Here is an 18207-nt window from a genome sequence, read left to right on the forward strand (position 1 = left end):
AAGGCTGTGAAACATTAAAATGACAATTCAAGAAAATCTAAAAATCACCTTTCATGAATCTCCCTCATTGTTGGATATTTTTGTAAAACCTATTTTCCTCATTTGATTTTGTTCGTTCTGGTTTTAACCATTTTGGATGGCCTAACTGATTATTTGAAACAAAATTGAGAAATATTTTGCTTATCTTTTCAATCTGTTGAAAAATTACGATTGATATTTACATGAAACAATGCAAAAAACACCATAATTTGAAATAAACATAAAATGTTTAAATTATCAAAATACAGAAGATAATTGTTATGCACCCACAATTCAGAGTCGAAAGAATCGTTCCCTCAAAATTTATTGGGGCTCAGCGCAAAAAATCAAAAGAATAATGCTACCAACTCACTTCATCAAAACATTTAATACAATAACTCTCCAAAAAGTGTCATACTTCGACTTCTGACCACTTCTTGGTCACCAAGCTTTGGTGGCCGAGACAGTTAAGTCATCAGGTTGGTCTGTCAATGGTCTTTGGTTCGATTCTCGTAGTCGACATACTTTTTTTTTGTTTTTATGGATGAACTTTTTTTTTGCAAATGAACCTCGAGGGAATAATTCTCTCGTCCATCTCGAGCTGTGTTCTCTGTGTCTGAAAATGGTTCCACCATTCTCTCGGACGAGGGCTGCCGAGTTTTGAATGCCGAGTATGAGCAAATATTGTTCTAAGATCATAGCGAAAAAAATATAATAGGGTAATTCTCCCCGAACTCACACAGCAGTTGCCCCGACCCCTCTTCGATTTGCGTGAAACTTTGTCCTAAGGTGTAACTTTTGTCCCTGATCACGAATCCGAGGTCCGTTTTTTGATATCTCGTGACGGAGGGGTGGTACAGCCCCTTCCATTTTTGAACATGCGAAAAAAGAGGTGTTTTTCAATTATTTGCAGCCTGAAACAGTGATGAAATAGAAATTTGGTGTCAAAGGGACTTTTATGTAAAATTAGACGCCCGATTTGATGGCGTACTCAAATTTCCGAAAAAAAAATGTATTTTTCATCAAAAAACAAATCTAAATCAAAGTTTTAAAAATTCTTCCATTTTCCGTTACTCGACTGTAAAAAAAATTGGAACATGTCATTTTATGGGAAATTTAATGTTCTTTTCGAATCTACATTGACCCAGAAGGGTCATTTTTTTCATTTAGAACAAAATTTTTGATTTTAAAATTTCGTGTTTTTTTCTAACATTGCAGGGTTATTTTTTAAAGTGTAACAATGTTGAACAAAGTTGTAGAACAGATAATTACAAAAAAATTGATATAAAAACATAAGGGGGTTGCTTGTAATCATCACGAGTTATCGCGAATCTACGAAAAAAAGTTTTGAAAAATTTACATTTCGCGTTTCTCTTTGTTTTGTCGTCCGTATCTGTCGCGTGTGACCATGAACGGCCATGATCAACGACGACCAACTTTTTCACGCAAATCGAAGAAGGGTCGGGGCAACTTTTCCCGATTTCGTGTGAGTTGGTAGAGAATTACCAAAATTAGCTTAGAGAAAACCATCTGGTTTATTGTAACAAAGTTGTAACCGTATCTTTAAAAAAAATCTTAATTTATTTCACCTGCTCCATACCCTGAGTAAGGTCCTAACACTGCCTAGAAAGTATCAAGAAAAATATTAATCTCTTTTGAGGTACATTTTTTATAATTTTATAACCCCTTTTGGAAAATTGCTCATTATTCGATCATTTAAAAAAAGCTCTGGTTTTTTAAATATTTAAAGTCGATTTTTATTTGATTTTTTGCACAAAGTGTTGTGATTGATCAAAACTTTGTGGTTAGATTTTAATTTATATATTTTTTAAACACCAACTAAAAATCTCTAATAACTTTCGAAAATCCTCCACTCTGTCTTATCACGTGGCGACACCATCAGGTATCGGGGTGTTGACTTGAATTCGCCAAGCCCCGCGATTAGACCTGCCGCTGCTGCTCAACTCAAAACAAGTGCGAAGAGGAGGCGAAAGAAGAGCACGGGAGAGTGAGAATGGTGTGGAAACGGTGCTGCTGCCGGCAAGCAGAGGAGAGCGAGCAGTGCAGGGTGCCGCGCGGGTAATCGGTAGAAAAATAGCACAGCGGGACAACTCAACAAGCTTGGTGCTTTGGTTGGGATTGTGCGGGAGAGGAAGGGAGGAAAGTAGTGGTGGTTGGTGCTGCTGCATTCAGGCAAATTAAGAGAGTGATTACGTGTTAAATACACCGATGCGCGATGCTCGCCGAATCTGTCAGTGCTGGTTCGAGCTAAATTCGATGGACTTTTTCTTGATTTTTTTTTTGTGTTTCAAGACAGGGTTTCCAGATTTCAGATTTAAATTAAAATCAGAATTTTCTTATCTATTAAGAAAAATTAGATGGTGAGCAAATTTGGCATTTTAAATTCATTCAGTATTTTTCATGAAATAATTTATTTTTTATTTATATTAGAAAATTATGAAAAAAAATAAAACACTGACCAATCTCGATCGCGTCGTCACTGTTTGCCTCCTTCCGATGGGATTGGTCAGCGCAGACGAAGCCGAAAGTGAGTGGTCCACACGAGAAATCTCTCTAAATTCCCCCGTACTCAAATAATAATGGGATGAGAGGTGGAAGAGAGAGAGGGCGAGAGATGCCCGAAGGGTGCTGCTCGGCAGTATGGAGCAAACGAGTGAATGAGAGAGCAAAACAAACTCAGACCGTGTGAGTGTGTGTGTTTGTGTGCGTCTTCTTTATGGTTTTACTTTCTTCTTGCTGTTTTGCTGGCTAAATTCTACGCACGTTGTGCAACATTCAGTGGTTACAACGACAAAAAAGTAAAAAGAAAACGCCACAGAAAAGTGAAACAAGAAAAGAGAAGATAAAAAAAAATAATCAGACCGGCCTAAAATGAACGAAACACGGCTCCTTCAAGAAGTGAGGAGCAACACCGTCAGCGATTTTAGGTTATTTTTGTTGATCAAAGACACAACCAGTTGAAAAGGTTTCAAGGAATTGATTTGTTAATCTGGATTCTGCAATAATTATCACTATTGTCAATTGGACTTTGTATTTATTTTTGTTAAATAAATAGATACTTATCTGTTTATGAAAGAAAATCAAAGCAATCATATCAATTAAAGTTAATATGGAAAAAATAATTGAAATAATAAAAGTGAAAATATAAAAAAACACCTCTTTTTTAATAAAAATTTTAATTTAATTGAGTTTTTTCGAAAATTTTCGCAAGGCTTTCTGATCGTCGAGGTATCGATTAAAACAAAAAAAAAGCTTTAGAAACATTTATCGAATTTCTAATTTCACTTTTTAAACTAAATTTGTTGTTTATTCAAGTGTTGCGTTCCCATTTGTACATAAACAAAACGTACACTAATCGTACTGCATTTTCTGTCAAAAAAGCAAAATTTTGAATAAAACCGATCAAAAAACACTTAGACACGATCGAAGTCAAAAAGTTTTATATCCTTGAATTAATAAAAAAGAATTTAACTTGTTTTATGACTGCTATACAAATTTTAAACATATTTTTAATCTGTTTCAAAATCAGGAGTTTTTAAGTCATCAACTTTTTTTTTATTGAAATCGCTGTAAAATATGAAAATCAACCTAATTTAACGCAAATATTTTCGGCACTTCCTTGTCACAAATCGCCCTTCCGACGGCATCGGAGCAGCTATTTTGCTTGGGTTTTGTTCGACTCCGAAGCACATGGCTGTCAGAGTAGGACAGAGAACTAGTGGAACTACACACCGGAGAAGAGGGAGAGGCAGCTAGCACAGATCTGCATCGCGCCTGACTGTTTGGGGACTGGTTCGACTAGGGTAACTGTGCCGAATTTTGACCTTAATAAAGCTGGTTTTATTAAACTCTCTTTGACACTTATAATTTAGAATAAACACTTTTGATTCAAATGTGCAAGGTTTGAACATTGGTACACTTACCCTAATTCTACTTTAAAATTGTTGAACCATGGTTTGGTGTGGTTTCTGAGAGTTGTTTTTTCTATCGATTTTTATGGATTTTGACGATTAATTTTCCGTTTAAGCCAATTTATGTTTTTTGACAGTTTTTGTTTTTATTTAAAATTTCAAATCAGTTTTTTTTTCTTATGAAGTGTTTTCTAACTAAATTTTCCACCTTAATTCAAGCAAAATTGCAGAATTTAAATATTTATTCTTCGATGTTAAGAACATAAACAAATTGAACTCCCAAATCTACGACGGTAACCAACTACAAGTTTTGCCCTCCCAAATGGTGATTATTTATGGCCATCATTGCCCCACAGGGAGTTGTCCACTCGGCGTGCGTACCATAAGCTGTGCGGAAGAATGACAAACGTGGCAGTTTTCTGTCAGTACCGATAAAGGGTTCAGACGTAGTATAGTCGGACCATTGAAAATCAATAATTAGCGATAAATTATATTTGATTTAAGTTGAAATCATTCCTTATTATTATTATCACTATAATTTTCGCGTTCAAGTATTGTATTTAACTAATATTTTCAAATGATTAATTTAAAAATTATGATCTCATTTTTATAATTTTCGATTAAAAGCTCACCGTAAATGTGATGAAATAATCAGAAAGTCGTTACACTTTTCAGCGCTAAATCTAAATGACGTTTGTGATACTTTTCATAACATTTCTGTAAGCTGATGTTGTATTTTTTTGCTCTGGGCCCGAGACACTCGAGCACTTCTGCTGGTGGCATCCGCTAGCAAAAGGGGGTATCCCTTGGTGCACCATTGTGCATTTTTAGAATTTTGCTCTTAAAATTTGTCGAGGTTTTTTTTAATTGAGTTCAATTTTACTTCTTTTTTTTAAATTACATTTTTCCCGCATTTTTTTGTATTCGGCAAATGATATCTAAAATTGAATTTCATCTGGATATATTTCTGTTTTAATTTTTAGCTAATCAGCTTTTTGTTTAAAATATTAATTGGGAAAAATATATTTTTAATTATTGTTTAAATTATCAATAATCAATATTAAAACGATAATTCCTATATATTAAGCGAACATTGTAGTTCAATTATCTGTTTCAAAATTAATTTTCAAGGAAACAGCAAGCACTGGATTCAACGGTATTAATATATCAACGATGTTTATTTTTTCTTTTTATGAAAATCATGTGGTTTTTTGTCTTAATTTTTGGTTAACATAATATTCGAAAAAAAAAATGATGAAGCAGGCAATTTTGTTTTAATAATTTATAAATTACATATTCCTGATTCTGAGCGTCTAATTTGAGTAAATAAATAGACAAAAAATCCCGGGAGTTCTAAATTCGAAGGACATTTAAAGGGTCATACAAATCAACTCTTATTATGGTTCTATGTCTGTTTCTAAGCTCCGGATATGAATTTAAGAAAAAAAACAAAATTATCCACATTCTGGAAAAAATAATTAGAAATATTTCAGATTATTTGACAGATACAAAATTAAGAATTGTCATTTTGGTTTCCACAATTATTTCGAATTGTTAAAAGATTTTTCCTATTACTTTCTTCATAAAAATTATCAATTATCAGCTTAAAGATATTTTTTCTTCATTTTTTTTTGTTCGAAGCTATTTAACGGTTATTCCTTTAGGCCAGCGATTCTCAACGAGGGTACCGGGCCTACTTGATTTACATGGTAGGGGGTACCAGCCTAGAAGAAGGTTGAGAATCGCTGCTTTAGGCCAATGCTTATTTAATTTCTAGTTATTTCAATTTCTAGAAAATTTTGCTGTTCAAAGTTTGGACTCGAAACAAATTATTATTGCTGAAAAAATATTTTTTCAACGAAACAACTTGTTCAATCGATAATTATCTATTTTAAATACATTGATTAACGAAAACTATTGCATTGTAAATCAATACTGGCAATTTTGATTTACAAACAAACATTTTTTGGGCACCTTCAAACCAAATTTTCTAACAATTATCCTTCATTATTTTTTTACTTGCTTGTTGCAACAGTTTATTCTATAATTTTTAAAAACAACAGTTTATACTAAAATTATAATATGTTTTTTGACATTGTAAAGCGAAAATAATTTGAAAAAAAGGAATGTTTCATGAAAAATTTAAAAAACGCAATAAAATTGACTGATTCTATATTTAAAGTGACAGATACCAAATTAAGAACTGCTCTACATTCCGTATGCATAAATTGCTATTATTTGCCAAATCCAAACAAATAACAATCAAGGGTTAGCATTACACTGATATGTCTACATTCACCCTGCAGCAGTGTGTTTGTGCGCAAGCAGCAAGATCTACCGAGTTGGAGTAAATATCAAGTACGGAAAACTTTTGAATGCATTGCAAATCGTTTAAAACTTTTAAATTTTTAATCAAATTGATCTTTTTTAGGCTTATCAACTGTCTTAAATTTTTAGAACCACAGATCGAAACAGACCTACAATTTTTGGGATTTTTTTTCTATGAAATCAAAAAGTGTATAAATAACACTTAAGTGCTAATAACTTTTTAAAGCGTTGTCAGATCCTCGATGTATTAGGCTCATTTGAAAGGTATTTTGATTGTCTAACTAACGACAGGTCGCATGATGGACCCGGACATCATTTTTACTGAAATATCTGAGATCCGGCCTCCAAAAAGTGTATAAATAACACTTAAGTGCTAATAACTTTTGATAGGGTTGTCAGATCCTTGATGTTTTAGGCTCATTTGAAAGGTCTTTCAATTATCTAATTAACGATGGGTCGCATGATGGACCCGGACATCATTTTTACTGAAATATCTGAGATCCGGCCTCCAAAAAGTGTATAAATAACACTTAAGTGCTAATAACTTTTGATAGGGTTGTCAGATCCTTGATGTTTTAGGCTCATTTGAAAGGTCTTTCAATTATCTAACTAACGACAGGTCGCATGATGGACCCGGACATCATTTTTACTGAAATATCTGAGATCCGGCCTCTGAAATGTGTACAAATGACACTTAAGTGCTCATAACTTTTGATAGGGCTATCAGATCTTCAATGTCTTGGGCTCATTAGAAAGGTCTTTGAAATACCTTTCTAAAAATGTATGATCAGACGGGTTTTCTTACAAAAACCACCCTTTTTACAATCTTTCAAACTTTAGCCAGAATCGTTTTTTTAGCATAACTTTTGAAGTACTTAACTAAACTTGCTGATTTTAAATAGAGACCTATGGGACCCCAAGACGGATCGAATGAGACTAATACGGTCAAAATCCGTTCTTCCAGTCCGGAGATAATCGAGTGACAATTTTTTTGTCCACCCACCTACACACATCCACACAGACATTTGCTCAGAACATGATTCTGAGTCGATAGGTATACGTGAAGGTGGGTCTACATGGTCGAATTAAGAAGTTCATTTTTCAAGTGATTTTATAGCCTTTCCTCAGTAAGGTGAGGAAGGCAAAAAGTGTTTTAAAATACATTTTACACTAGTTCAGTTGTTTTGCAATCTCTAGTTTTCAAAAAATCTAAGATCTGACAAAAATAAAAATTGTATCGAAAAAAAAGATTTTGCATCGAAAATTTTCAAAAAAATTTAAGATTTTTTAATAAACCCAAACATGCTAAAAATGATTTTAAACGCAGAAGAATGTATTTTAATTTGATTTCAGCTGGTTGCACTTGAATTTTCATTGAAATTTTGAAGTTTATTGTAAAAATATTTTTTTTGCCCTCTGATTTTTCGGGCCAATTTTGAAGGGGAGGGTGACAAAAACTTTTAAAAATATTTGTACCAGCCTAAAGTAAATAACTTTTTGCTATTAAAAAAATAAGTTAGAAGTAAACTAAATTCAGTTAAGTATGGTTTTTGTTTTGAAATTTTAGATCCCACGTGATATATTCATCCATGTTTGGAAAAGATGCTATTATTTATTTGTTTCATATAACATTTTATAGATATACAGCAATTCCCCACGAAAACAGCAAGAAAAAAAAACAAAAGTGTTCGGATCGGGCTCAAAATTTTTCTGGGAGTTCCCTCACCGAAAAAATTTGACCCGTACTTTTTTGTTTGGCCATTAGGGTGAACTAAGCCGTGTTAGGGTGGTCCGAAAAATTGCAATTTTCGTCGATTTTTGCAAATACCACTTTTTTCGAAAAATCATAACTCCTCGCCATTTCAACCGATTTCAATTGTTTTATACGCAATAGAAAGGTGATAAGTTGGCCGTTCAAAGAAAAACCAAAGAGCCTATGTCTGGAAATATTTTTATCGGATTTCCCGGAAAATTTTACGTAACATTCTAAAAAATGGGAGGAGTTCATTAACAGGATTCCGAGTTATGATTTTTTAAAAATAAAATCCGTGTTTTTCGACGCGCCGCGCACAATAACGAAAATCAGCAAAAATCGGCAAAAAATCATTTTTTCACTAAAGCTGCGATAACTTTAAAATTTTTGCGCTGACCTATACATGTCTGGGTACCAAAAGTTGCGTCTTTCAATTGCGAGTATGTTGCGTAGAAATGTCCGGGGAATCCGATAAAAATATTTCCAGACACAGGCTCTTTGGTCCAGACACCGTTAAAACGACTTTTAATGTTTCACACGCCGTTTTCATATGTAATGCTAGATTTTTAAAACTTTTTACTATTTTTTTTGTAAGGTCAACCTTTCATTTGCGTATAAATCAATTGAAATCGGTTGAAATGGCGAGGAGTTATGATTTTTCGAAAAAAAAGTGGGTTTTGCGAAAATCGACGAAAATTGCAATTTTTGAGACCACCCTAACAAGGCGTAGGTCACCCTAATGGCCAAACAAATAATTACGGGTATAATTAATTCGGCCAGGGAACCCCCAGAAAAATGTTGAGCCCGATCCGAGCACTTATGTTTTTTACATGCTGTTTTCGTGGGGAATTGCTGTTTATTGAGATTCCAAACATAAAATATAGAATTTTGAACCAGCATTTTCAATTAATAGGTTTTTAATCCAAACTAAAAAGTACAATAAAATTTTATCTCAATCATATTTTTCTGTAGTTCAAAATAAAATTTAATAAAAATGGGAAAGAAAAACTCTGGTTCGAAAAAAACCAAAAATCTAATTGATTTTAACCATAGTTAGCAGTTCAACTAAGTTAATGTTATTTTTTAATAAAATTAAAAATAGGTTAATAAGGCTTTGAGTATTTCTTTTGTTGTTGAAGAATGGACATTAGCATCTGCCATTCTCAGGTCATGTCGAAGAAAATAAGAAAAAATGTTATTCGTGATTTCTCATAAACAACTAAAATGACATTTGAGAAGGCCGTAATTTATTTAAATATTTTGCTGATTTTGTTTAAAAAATTTCGGCCACTCGAAGCCGTGGTATCAAAAAGTGGTCAAAGACAAACTTGTACGAAATTTGACGGGCTTTCTGAAAAAGTATTCTGGAAGAAAAATACACGCCACTTCTTTCAGATTTAACAGTTTTCAGGATTATAAGTTTAAAATTTAACTAACTAACAAAAAAACATTAAATTTTGCTCAAATTCAAAAAAGGCAAACTTATGGGAAATTTGACGAGCTTTCCGGTAAAAATATTAAAATATAATCATATTTAAAAAAACACAAAAATGGCTTTGATAGGACTAGGATAACATGTCTACAAAGTTTCATTGGAATCGGAGAGGGTCGGGTACACAAATTTCAGAAAAAAATCCTGATTGGAGCTGGAATTGCTGTTATATAAACATCAATCAATGTACCCAATATTTTAACGATTTTCACCACGTTTTCAGTATGATTCCGTCTAAAAATTATAAATAAATTGATTACAAACCGTCAAATTCAAATTAAGATATCTAAAAATAAATGTGAAATGTGAACATAAACTTTTCAGAACATAAAAGGCCGCTAAAATACGAATTTAATGTTTTTTTTTTGTCAATTTCAAATCGGTGTTTAAAAGTGTATCAATGATGTATCAAACAATATCTTAGGCTGGTACAAATCTTATTTAAAATTTTTGTCTACCCCCCCCCCCCCTCTCGTTTCCCTGCATTTGGAATCACTTTCAGCATGTTTGAATTTTTGAAAATTTTCGATGTTTTTCCTTCACTAAAAAATTGTTTTCGTCAAAGCATTAATTTTTGGAAAATTAATGATTGCAAAACTACTAAACTAGTTCTGAACTAGTTGCTGAAACTTTGGCTTGTTATTTCAATATTTATATATTTTTTTTTTTTTGCCGGAGTCGAGGGACAAAAACCATGAAAAATATTTGCATCGGCCTTATATGAAAAATAAAATAATAAAATATTTTTTTCATTGCACTAAAATTTTAAATAATGCTTTCCCTGGTTGAATAATAATTTTCCCACATATTTTTATTTCCCATAATGGCCAAAAGTTTTAAACCAAATATAACCGAAGAGCGAGCGACATATTTGCGCTTCCGGGGGGCACAACACACGGATGGGAAAAACGTGAAAATCGAGAACCCAAAATCATGCATTATATATGTACTGTTTGTTACCCGTCGTCCACCGTCAGTGCTGGCACTTTTCCACCTTTCCACCGTTCTTGGCATGGCAGTTTTTGTGGTTAGGGTGGTTCGTTTTTCATAAATTTAAATGTTTTTTTTAAACATATTTTTCGTGTTTTGAAATTGGTTTTTAGTAATCAAAGTTACAGTCCAGAAATTCAAGCAATTGTGACGAAATTGAAGCAGCCACTCCCTAGTCGTTATCAACGGAAAATTCCCTCCTGGGAATGAAGGGTTGCCTGGTTCGTTGGTTGGTTGGACGATTTTCATGCTCTTCCTTCCCCCTATTGCCTTTCCGTTTTTGTTTGAATCGTTGGGAGTTTATACATATTTGTAGTTCAAGCCTTCACCGAACCTATCGTTTGCATTCTTTCCTCCAAGTGACGAAGTAGATTTGAAAATGAGTTTGAGGAGTGCCACGAATTACGTTAGGAATATTTTAAAGAAAAAGACGCATTTCCTTAAGATAATTAATTAACTGCATGATGTTTCATACAAATTTATTTTTAACACTGAAATGTGATTGAAATTTTCCAAAGAGTAATACATTCACGACACGTGCATCATCTGCGTGGGTGGTTTGGAAGAAATCATTTTGCTGGGTGTTTCCTGCCCACCTTGCATAGTAAAAATATCATTGTATTATAATTCAAATAAGTAATGTTAGAATACAAGCTTTCTGTAGTATTTGAAATTTAAATCGTTGACTTCAAACTTTTTTCAAATAATCAAATTTTAACATATTTTTGACTATTTATAATTTTTAAACTGTGTAGTGAAATCGGCGGTGTCACTCGAAAATAAAGGTGGAACGAGGGAGCTTAAAAGCACCGGGGCTGAAACTGAAACACGAATTGCTGGATCCCCTCGTTTTGTTCACTAGCACAAGCTGGCTCGTTTCCGAGTGGTGAGGAATTCTTTGGGAACATTATGCAGTCATGTGTTTTTGCCAAACTTGTTTCAAATTATTTTCAAATTTTTTTTTTATTTATGATTCAAGAAATTCAATAATTTTATATTTGTGTGTCTATTAGGGTGGTCAAATATATATTAGTTTTTTTCGTTAAAAACTTTTCTGCGTATTTTCTGCTAAATGAAAATATAAATTAAAAAACATTTTGAAAAATTGCAGTATCTTAATTCAAAATTAATTCAACAGAGAACATCTCCAGTTGGTCCTGTTCCTAGCACAACGTGGCCCCTCGGTACATAAGGTATACCTATGTACTGCAGGACCACGACTATGTACCTCTGTAATCGAGAGAGAAAAGGGAACGGAAAAGTGAGTAGGTGGATACACATAGCCGGGGTTGATTTTGTTTGTTAGGGGGAAGGAATATGATGGTGGAGCATTAGGAAGTGAACCTCTTCTCGGAAGCGTTTTGAAGCGAGAGCCACCCTAGGTGCGGTTGAAGTGGCAAGTCCTAGCTAGGAGGGGTGTTGCGGGGATGAAACTTATATCCTTCCTAACGAAAATTTTCCTTTTCAATCCCATCGAGGCTCCCGGGTTGGGATCCTGGCTGCTTTCCATTCATGGGGAAATAGTTCTTTTCCTGGATTGGGAGGTTGCTTTTTTTTGCTCGTTGATGTGTGTGTGAGTGTGTCAATATTAGCCAAAAGTTGATTGGGATTACTCAAATGGGGAAACTTTTGTACCAAAATGGGCCAAGTTCGAGGTTGGAGGCAGCGATGATTTGGGTTTCTTAATTTTTTTTAATAAATTTGATAGTTTGTTAATACAGTTCAGACTCGATTTCACTTCGGATAATCGAACCACAAATAAATATATTTTTAATAGTCTTATTTCTTATTGTCTAGCTCAAATATCAACAAACTGATCTAAAGTGAAAAAAAAACAAAAACAAAAACAAAAACAAAAACAAAAACAAAAACAAAAACAAAAACAAAAACAAAAACAAAAACAAAAACAAAAACAAAAACAAAAACAAAAACAAAAACAAAAACAAAAACAAAACAAAAACAAAAACAAAACAAAAACAAAAACAAAAACAAAAACAAAACAAAAACAAAAACAAAAACAAAAACAAAAACAAAAACAAAAACAAAAACAAAAACAAAACAAAAACAAAAACAAAAACAAAAACAAAAACAAAAACAAAAACAAAAACAAAAACAAAACAAAAACAAAAACAAAAACAAAAACAAAAACAAAAACAAAAACAAAAACAAAAACAAAAACAAAAACAAAAACAAAAACAAAAACAAAAACAAAAACAAAAACAAAAACAAAAACAAAAACAAAAACAAAAACAAAAACAAAACAAAAACAAAAACAAAAACAAAAACAAAAACAAAAACAAAAACAAAAACAAAAACAAAAACAAAAACAAAAACAAAAACAAAAACAAAAACAAAAACAAAAACAAAAACAAAAACAAAAACAAAAATAAAAAAACAAAAACAAAAACAAAAACAAAAACAAAAACAAAAACAAAAACAAAAACAAAAACAAAAACAAAAACAAAAACAAAAACAAAAACAAAAACAAAAACAAAAACAAAAACAAAAACAAACAGAGAACACAAGAGAACACAAGAGAACACAAGAGAACACAAGAGAACACAAGAGAACACAAGAGAACACAAGAGAACACAAGAGAACAAGAAGAGAACAAGAAGAGAACAAGAAGAGAACAAGAAGAGAACAAGAGAGAACACAAGAGAACACAAGAGAACACAAGAGAACACAAGAGAACACAAGAGAACACAAGAGAACACAAGAGAACACAAGAGAACACAAGAGAACACAAGAGAACACAAGAGAACACAAGAGAACACAAGAGAACACAAGAGAACACAAGAGAACACAAGAGAACACAAGAGAACACAAGAGAACACAAGAGAACACAAGAGAACACAAGAGAACACAAGAGAACACAAGAGAACACAAGAGAACACAAGAGAACACAAGAGAACACAAGAGAACACAAGAGAACACAAGAGAACACAAGAGAACACAAGAGAACACAAGAGAACACAAGAGAACACAAGAGAACACAAGAGAACACAAGAGAACACAAGAGAACACAAGAGAACACAAGAGAACACAAGAGAACACAAGAGAACACAAGAGAACACAAGAGAACACAAGAGAACACAAGAGAACACAAGAGAACACAAGAGAACAAGAAGAGAACAAGAAGAGAACACAAGAGAACACAAGAGAACACAAGAGAACACAAGAGAACACAAGAGAACAAGAAGAGAACAAGAAGAGAACACAAGAGAGCACAAGAGAACACAAGAGAACACAAGAGAACACAAGAGAACAAGAAGAGAACAAGAAGAGAACAAGAAGAGAACAAGAAGAGAACAAGAAGAGAACAAGAAGAGAACAAAAAGAGAACACAAGAGAACACAAGAGAACAGAAGAGAACAAGAAGAGAACAAGAAGAGAACAAGAAGAGAACAAGAAGAGAACAAGAAGAGAACAAGAAGAGAACAAAAAGAGAACAAGAAGAGAACAAGAAGAGAACAAGAAGAGAACACAAGAGAACAAGAAGAGAACAAGAAGAGAACACAAGAGAACAAGAAGAGAACAAGAAGAGAACACAAGAGAACAAGAAGAGAACACAAGAGAACAAGAAGAGAACAAGAAGAGAACACAAGAGAACACAAGAGAACACTAGAGGGCACAAGAGAACACAAGAGAACACAAGAGAACACAAGAGAACACAAGAGAACACAAGAGAACACAAGAGAACAAGAAGAGAACAAGAAGAGAACAAGAAGAGAACAAGAAGAGAACAAGAAGAGAACAAGAAGAGAACAAGAAGAGAACAAGAAGAGAACACAAGAGAACAAGAAGAGAACAAGAAGAGAACACAAGAGAACAAGAAGAGAACAAGAAGAGAACACAAGAGAACAAGAAGAGAACACAAGAGAACAAGAAGAGAACACAAGAGAACAAGAAGAGAACAAGAAGAGAACACAAGAGAACACAAGAGAACAAGAAGAGAACAAGAAGAGAACAAGAAGAGAACAAGAAGAGAACACAAGAGAACAAGAAGAAGAGAACACAAGAGAACACAAGAGAACAAGAAGAGAACAAGAAGAGAACAAGAAGAGAACAAGAAGAGAACAAGAAGAGAACAAGAAGAGAACAAGAAGAGAACAAGAAGAGAACACAAGAGAACAAGAAGAGAACAAGAAGAGAACAAGAAGAGAACACAAGAGAACAAGAAGAGAACAAGAAGAGAACACAAGAGAACAAGAAGAGAACACAAGAGAACAAGAAGAGAACAAGAAGAGAACAAGAAGAGAACACAAGAGAACACAAGAGAACAAGAAGAGAACAAGAAGAGAACAAGAAGAGAACAAGAAGAGAACACAAGAGAACAAGAAGAGAACACAAGAGAACAAGAAGAGAACAAGAAGAGAACACAAGAGAACACTAGAGGGCACAAGAGAACACAAGAGAACACAAGAGAACACTAGAGGGCACAAGAGAACACAAGAGAACACTAGAGGGCACAAGAGAACACAAGAGAACACAAGAGAACACAAGAGTACACAAGAGAACACTAGAGAACACTAGAGGGCACAAGAGAACACAAGAGAACACAAGAGAACAAAAAGAGAACAAGAAGAGAACACAAGAGAACACAAGAGAACACAAGAGAACACAAGAGAACACAAGAGAACACAAGAGAACAAGAAGAGAACAAGAAGAGAACACAAGAGAACACAAGAGAACACAAGAGAACAAGAAGAGAACAAGAAGAGAACACAAGAGAACACAAGAGAACAAGAAGAGAACAAGAAGAGAACACAAGAGAACACAAGAGAACACAAGAGAACACAAGAGAACACAAGAGAACAAGAAGAGAACAAGAAGAGAACAAGAAGAGAACAAGAAGAGAACAAGAAGAGAACAAGAAGAGAACAAGAAGAGAACAAGAAGAGAACAAGAAGAGAACACAAGAGAACAAGAAGAGAACACAAGAGAACAAGAAGAGAACAAGAAGAGAACACAAGAGAACAAGAAGAGAACACAAGAGAACAAGAAGAGAACACAAGAGAACAAGAAGAGAACAAGAAGAGAACACAAGAGAACACAAGAGAACAAGAAGAGAACAAGAAGAGAACAAGAAGAGAACACAAGAGAACAAGAAGAGAACACAAGAGAACAAGAAGAGAACAAGAAGAGAACACAAGAGAACACAAGAGAACACAAGAGAACACAAGAGAACACAAGAGAACAAGAAGAGAACAAGAAGAGAACAAGAAGAGAACAAGAAGAAAACAAGAAGAGAACAAGAAGAGAACAAGAAGAGAACAAGAAGAGAACACAAGAGAACAAGAAGAGAACAAGAAGAGAACACAAGAGAACAAGAAGAGAACAAGAAGAGAACACAAGAGAACAAGAAGAGAACAAGAAGAGAACACAAGAGAACAAGAAGAGAACACAAGAGAACAAGAAGAGAACACAAGAGAACAAGAAGAGAACAAGAAGAGAACACAAGAGAACACAAGAGAACAAGAAGAGAACAAGAAGAGAACAAGAAGAGAACACAAGAGAACAAGAAGAGAACACAAGAGAACAAGAAGAGAACACAAGAGAACAAGAAGAAAACAAGAAGAGAACACAAGAGAACACAAGAGAACACTAGAGGGCACAAGAGAACACAAGAGAACACAAGAGAACACTAGAGGGCACAAGAGAACACAAGAGAACACTAGAGGGCACAAGAGAACACAAGAGAACACAAGAGAACACAAGAGTACACAAGAGAACACTAGAGAACACTAGAGGGCACAAGAGAACACAAGAGAACACAAGAGAACAAAAAGAGAACAAGAAGAGAACACAAGAGAACACAAGAGAACACAAGAGAACACAAAAGAACACAAGAGAACAAGAAGAGAACAAGAAGAGAACACAAGAGAACACAAGAGAACACAAGAGAACAAGAAGAGAACAAGAAGAGAACACAAGAGAACACAAGAGAACACAAGAGAACAAGAAGAGAACAAGAAGAGAACACAAGAGAACACAAGAGAACACAAGAGATCACAAGAGAACACAAGAGAACACAAGAGAACACAAGAGAACACAAGAGATTACAAGAGAACACAAGAGAACACAAGAGAACACAAGAGAACACTAGAGAACACTAGAGGGCACAAGAGAACACAAGAGAACACAAGAGAACAAAAAGAGAACAAGAAGAGAACATAAGAGAACACAAGAGAACACAAGAGAACACAAGAGAACACAAGAGAACAAGAAGAGAACAAGAAGAGAACACAAGAGAACACAAGAGAACACAAGAGAACACAAGAGAACAAGAAGAGAACAAGAAGAGAACACAAGAGAACACAAGAGAACACAAGAGAACAAGAAGAGAACAAGAAGAGAACACAAGAGAACACAAGAGAACACAAGAGATCACAAGAGAACACAAGAGAACACAAGAGAACACAAGAGAACACAAGAGAACACAAGAGAACACAAGAGAACAAGAAGAGGGCGAAGAGTGTGTGGATTTTCAAACAAGTGTCCACCTTGGTTATTGATGGCTACTTCGATAAATCTGTTTTAAAAATCTGCTTTCTAAGATTCAACTTTATTCATATGCGAACATCCCCCGGAAACAACCCTTTCTAATAGCGTCCTTTCAAATTTCCATCTCTTCCAGGTCGTCGGCGTGGCATGCGGTTACAAGGGCCCGTACACGTTCTACAAGGGTGTCAAAATCACCTTCGCCGCCGGATCGGAGTCAACCTCATCCGCGTCGTCCTCGTCGGCGTCCACTCCAGCACCCCAATCAGCAGCGGCACCACCACCTTCCACAACCGGCACTGGAACCTGCTCCACGAACTCTTCATCCACCTCCACCTCACCGGTTCCGCTGACGAGGCCTGGCACGCCACCGTCCACCACTGCCGGAACAACTGCCGTGCAATCCCAAAATGACGAACCAGCGTCGGGTGAAGATCCTAGCATTAGCAACAGTAGCAGCAGTTGTAGTTCCAGCAACAATAACAACAACAACACTAGCAGTAGTAGTAAGGGGCAAAACGCAAAGCCAAAACAGACGCAACGAAAATGTGTCAGTGAAAATAACAGCACTGCCAGCAGCGGGACGGCCGTGGCCACGACCGGGACCGGGGTGACCGGTGAGAGTGGTGGTGGTGTGAATAATTTATGTAATGCCACAACAGCTACGGCGGAAAAAGAGTGAGTATTTTTCGGGGGAAATACACAATGCTAATGTTATGGGACAGGGAAGAGGTACCCAAAGCTAAATTTGATGGGTTTTGATCGTTGAGTTGTCGTTTTAAATAGTGTGTCGAGTCGAAAGTGCTTGGAAGCGGTTTTGGAGATAGCAGTTCGACACCGAATTATCCGCGTAATGGGTGACTGAATCCAATTAGAGAACAGGTTTTCAACAGTGCGTTGGTTATCAGTTTTAATTCTTCAGACCTTTAAAACTTTAAAATTTTTGGTAATAATTGTTAAAAGATCAAACAATAAAAAATTGAAAATTTACAAAAAAAAAATTTCGAAAATTTTTATTTTTCATTTTGAGCAACTTTTGCTCCAAGAAAAACTTTACTTCTCTTGTTTTATGTTTTTGTTGTTTCATTTTTAAGTATTTTAATTCGCATATATCTTGTTTAGTTAATGTTCGTTTTTACTTAGGGAGCGTTCTATTATTATTGATTTTTTACCCCCTCACCTGCCCCCGT

The 18207-nt window shown here is 34.7% G+C and overlaps 1 protein-coding gene across 4 annotated transcripts in view; it reads left to right on the forward strand.

Moving 5' to 3' along the window:
• LOC6045856 overlaps window positions 1-18207 on the forward strand; it is a 125217-nt gene that overhangs the window by 53511 nt on the left and 53499 nt on the right. For all 4 annotated transcript variants that reach the window (XM_038257847.1, XM_038257848.1, XM_038257849.1 and 1 more), the window contains one exon: window positions 17154-17695. In XM_038257847.1, coding sequence (XP_038113775.1) covers window positions 17154-17695 — 542 coding nt within the window. The remainder of the gene's footprint in view (window positions 1-17153; window positions 17696-18207) is intronic.

The sequence above is a fragment of the Culex quinquefasciatus genome, chromosome 2 (assembly GCF_015732765.1).
Source record: "Culex quinquefasciatus strain JHB chromosome 2, VPISU_Cqui_1.0_pri_paternal, whole genome shotgun sequence".
Taxonomy (NCBI): domain Eukaryota; kingdom Metazoa; phylum Arthropoda; class Insecta; order Diptera; family Culicidae; genus Culex; species Culex quinquefasciatus.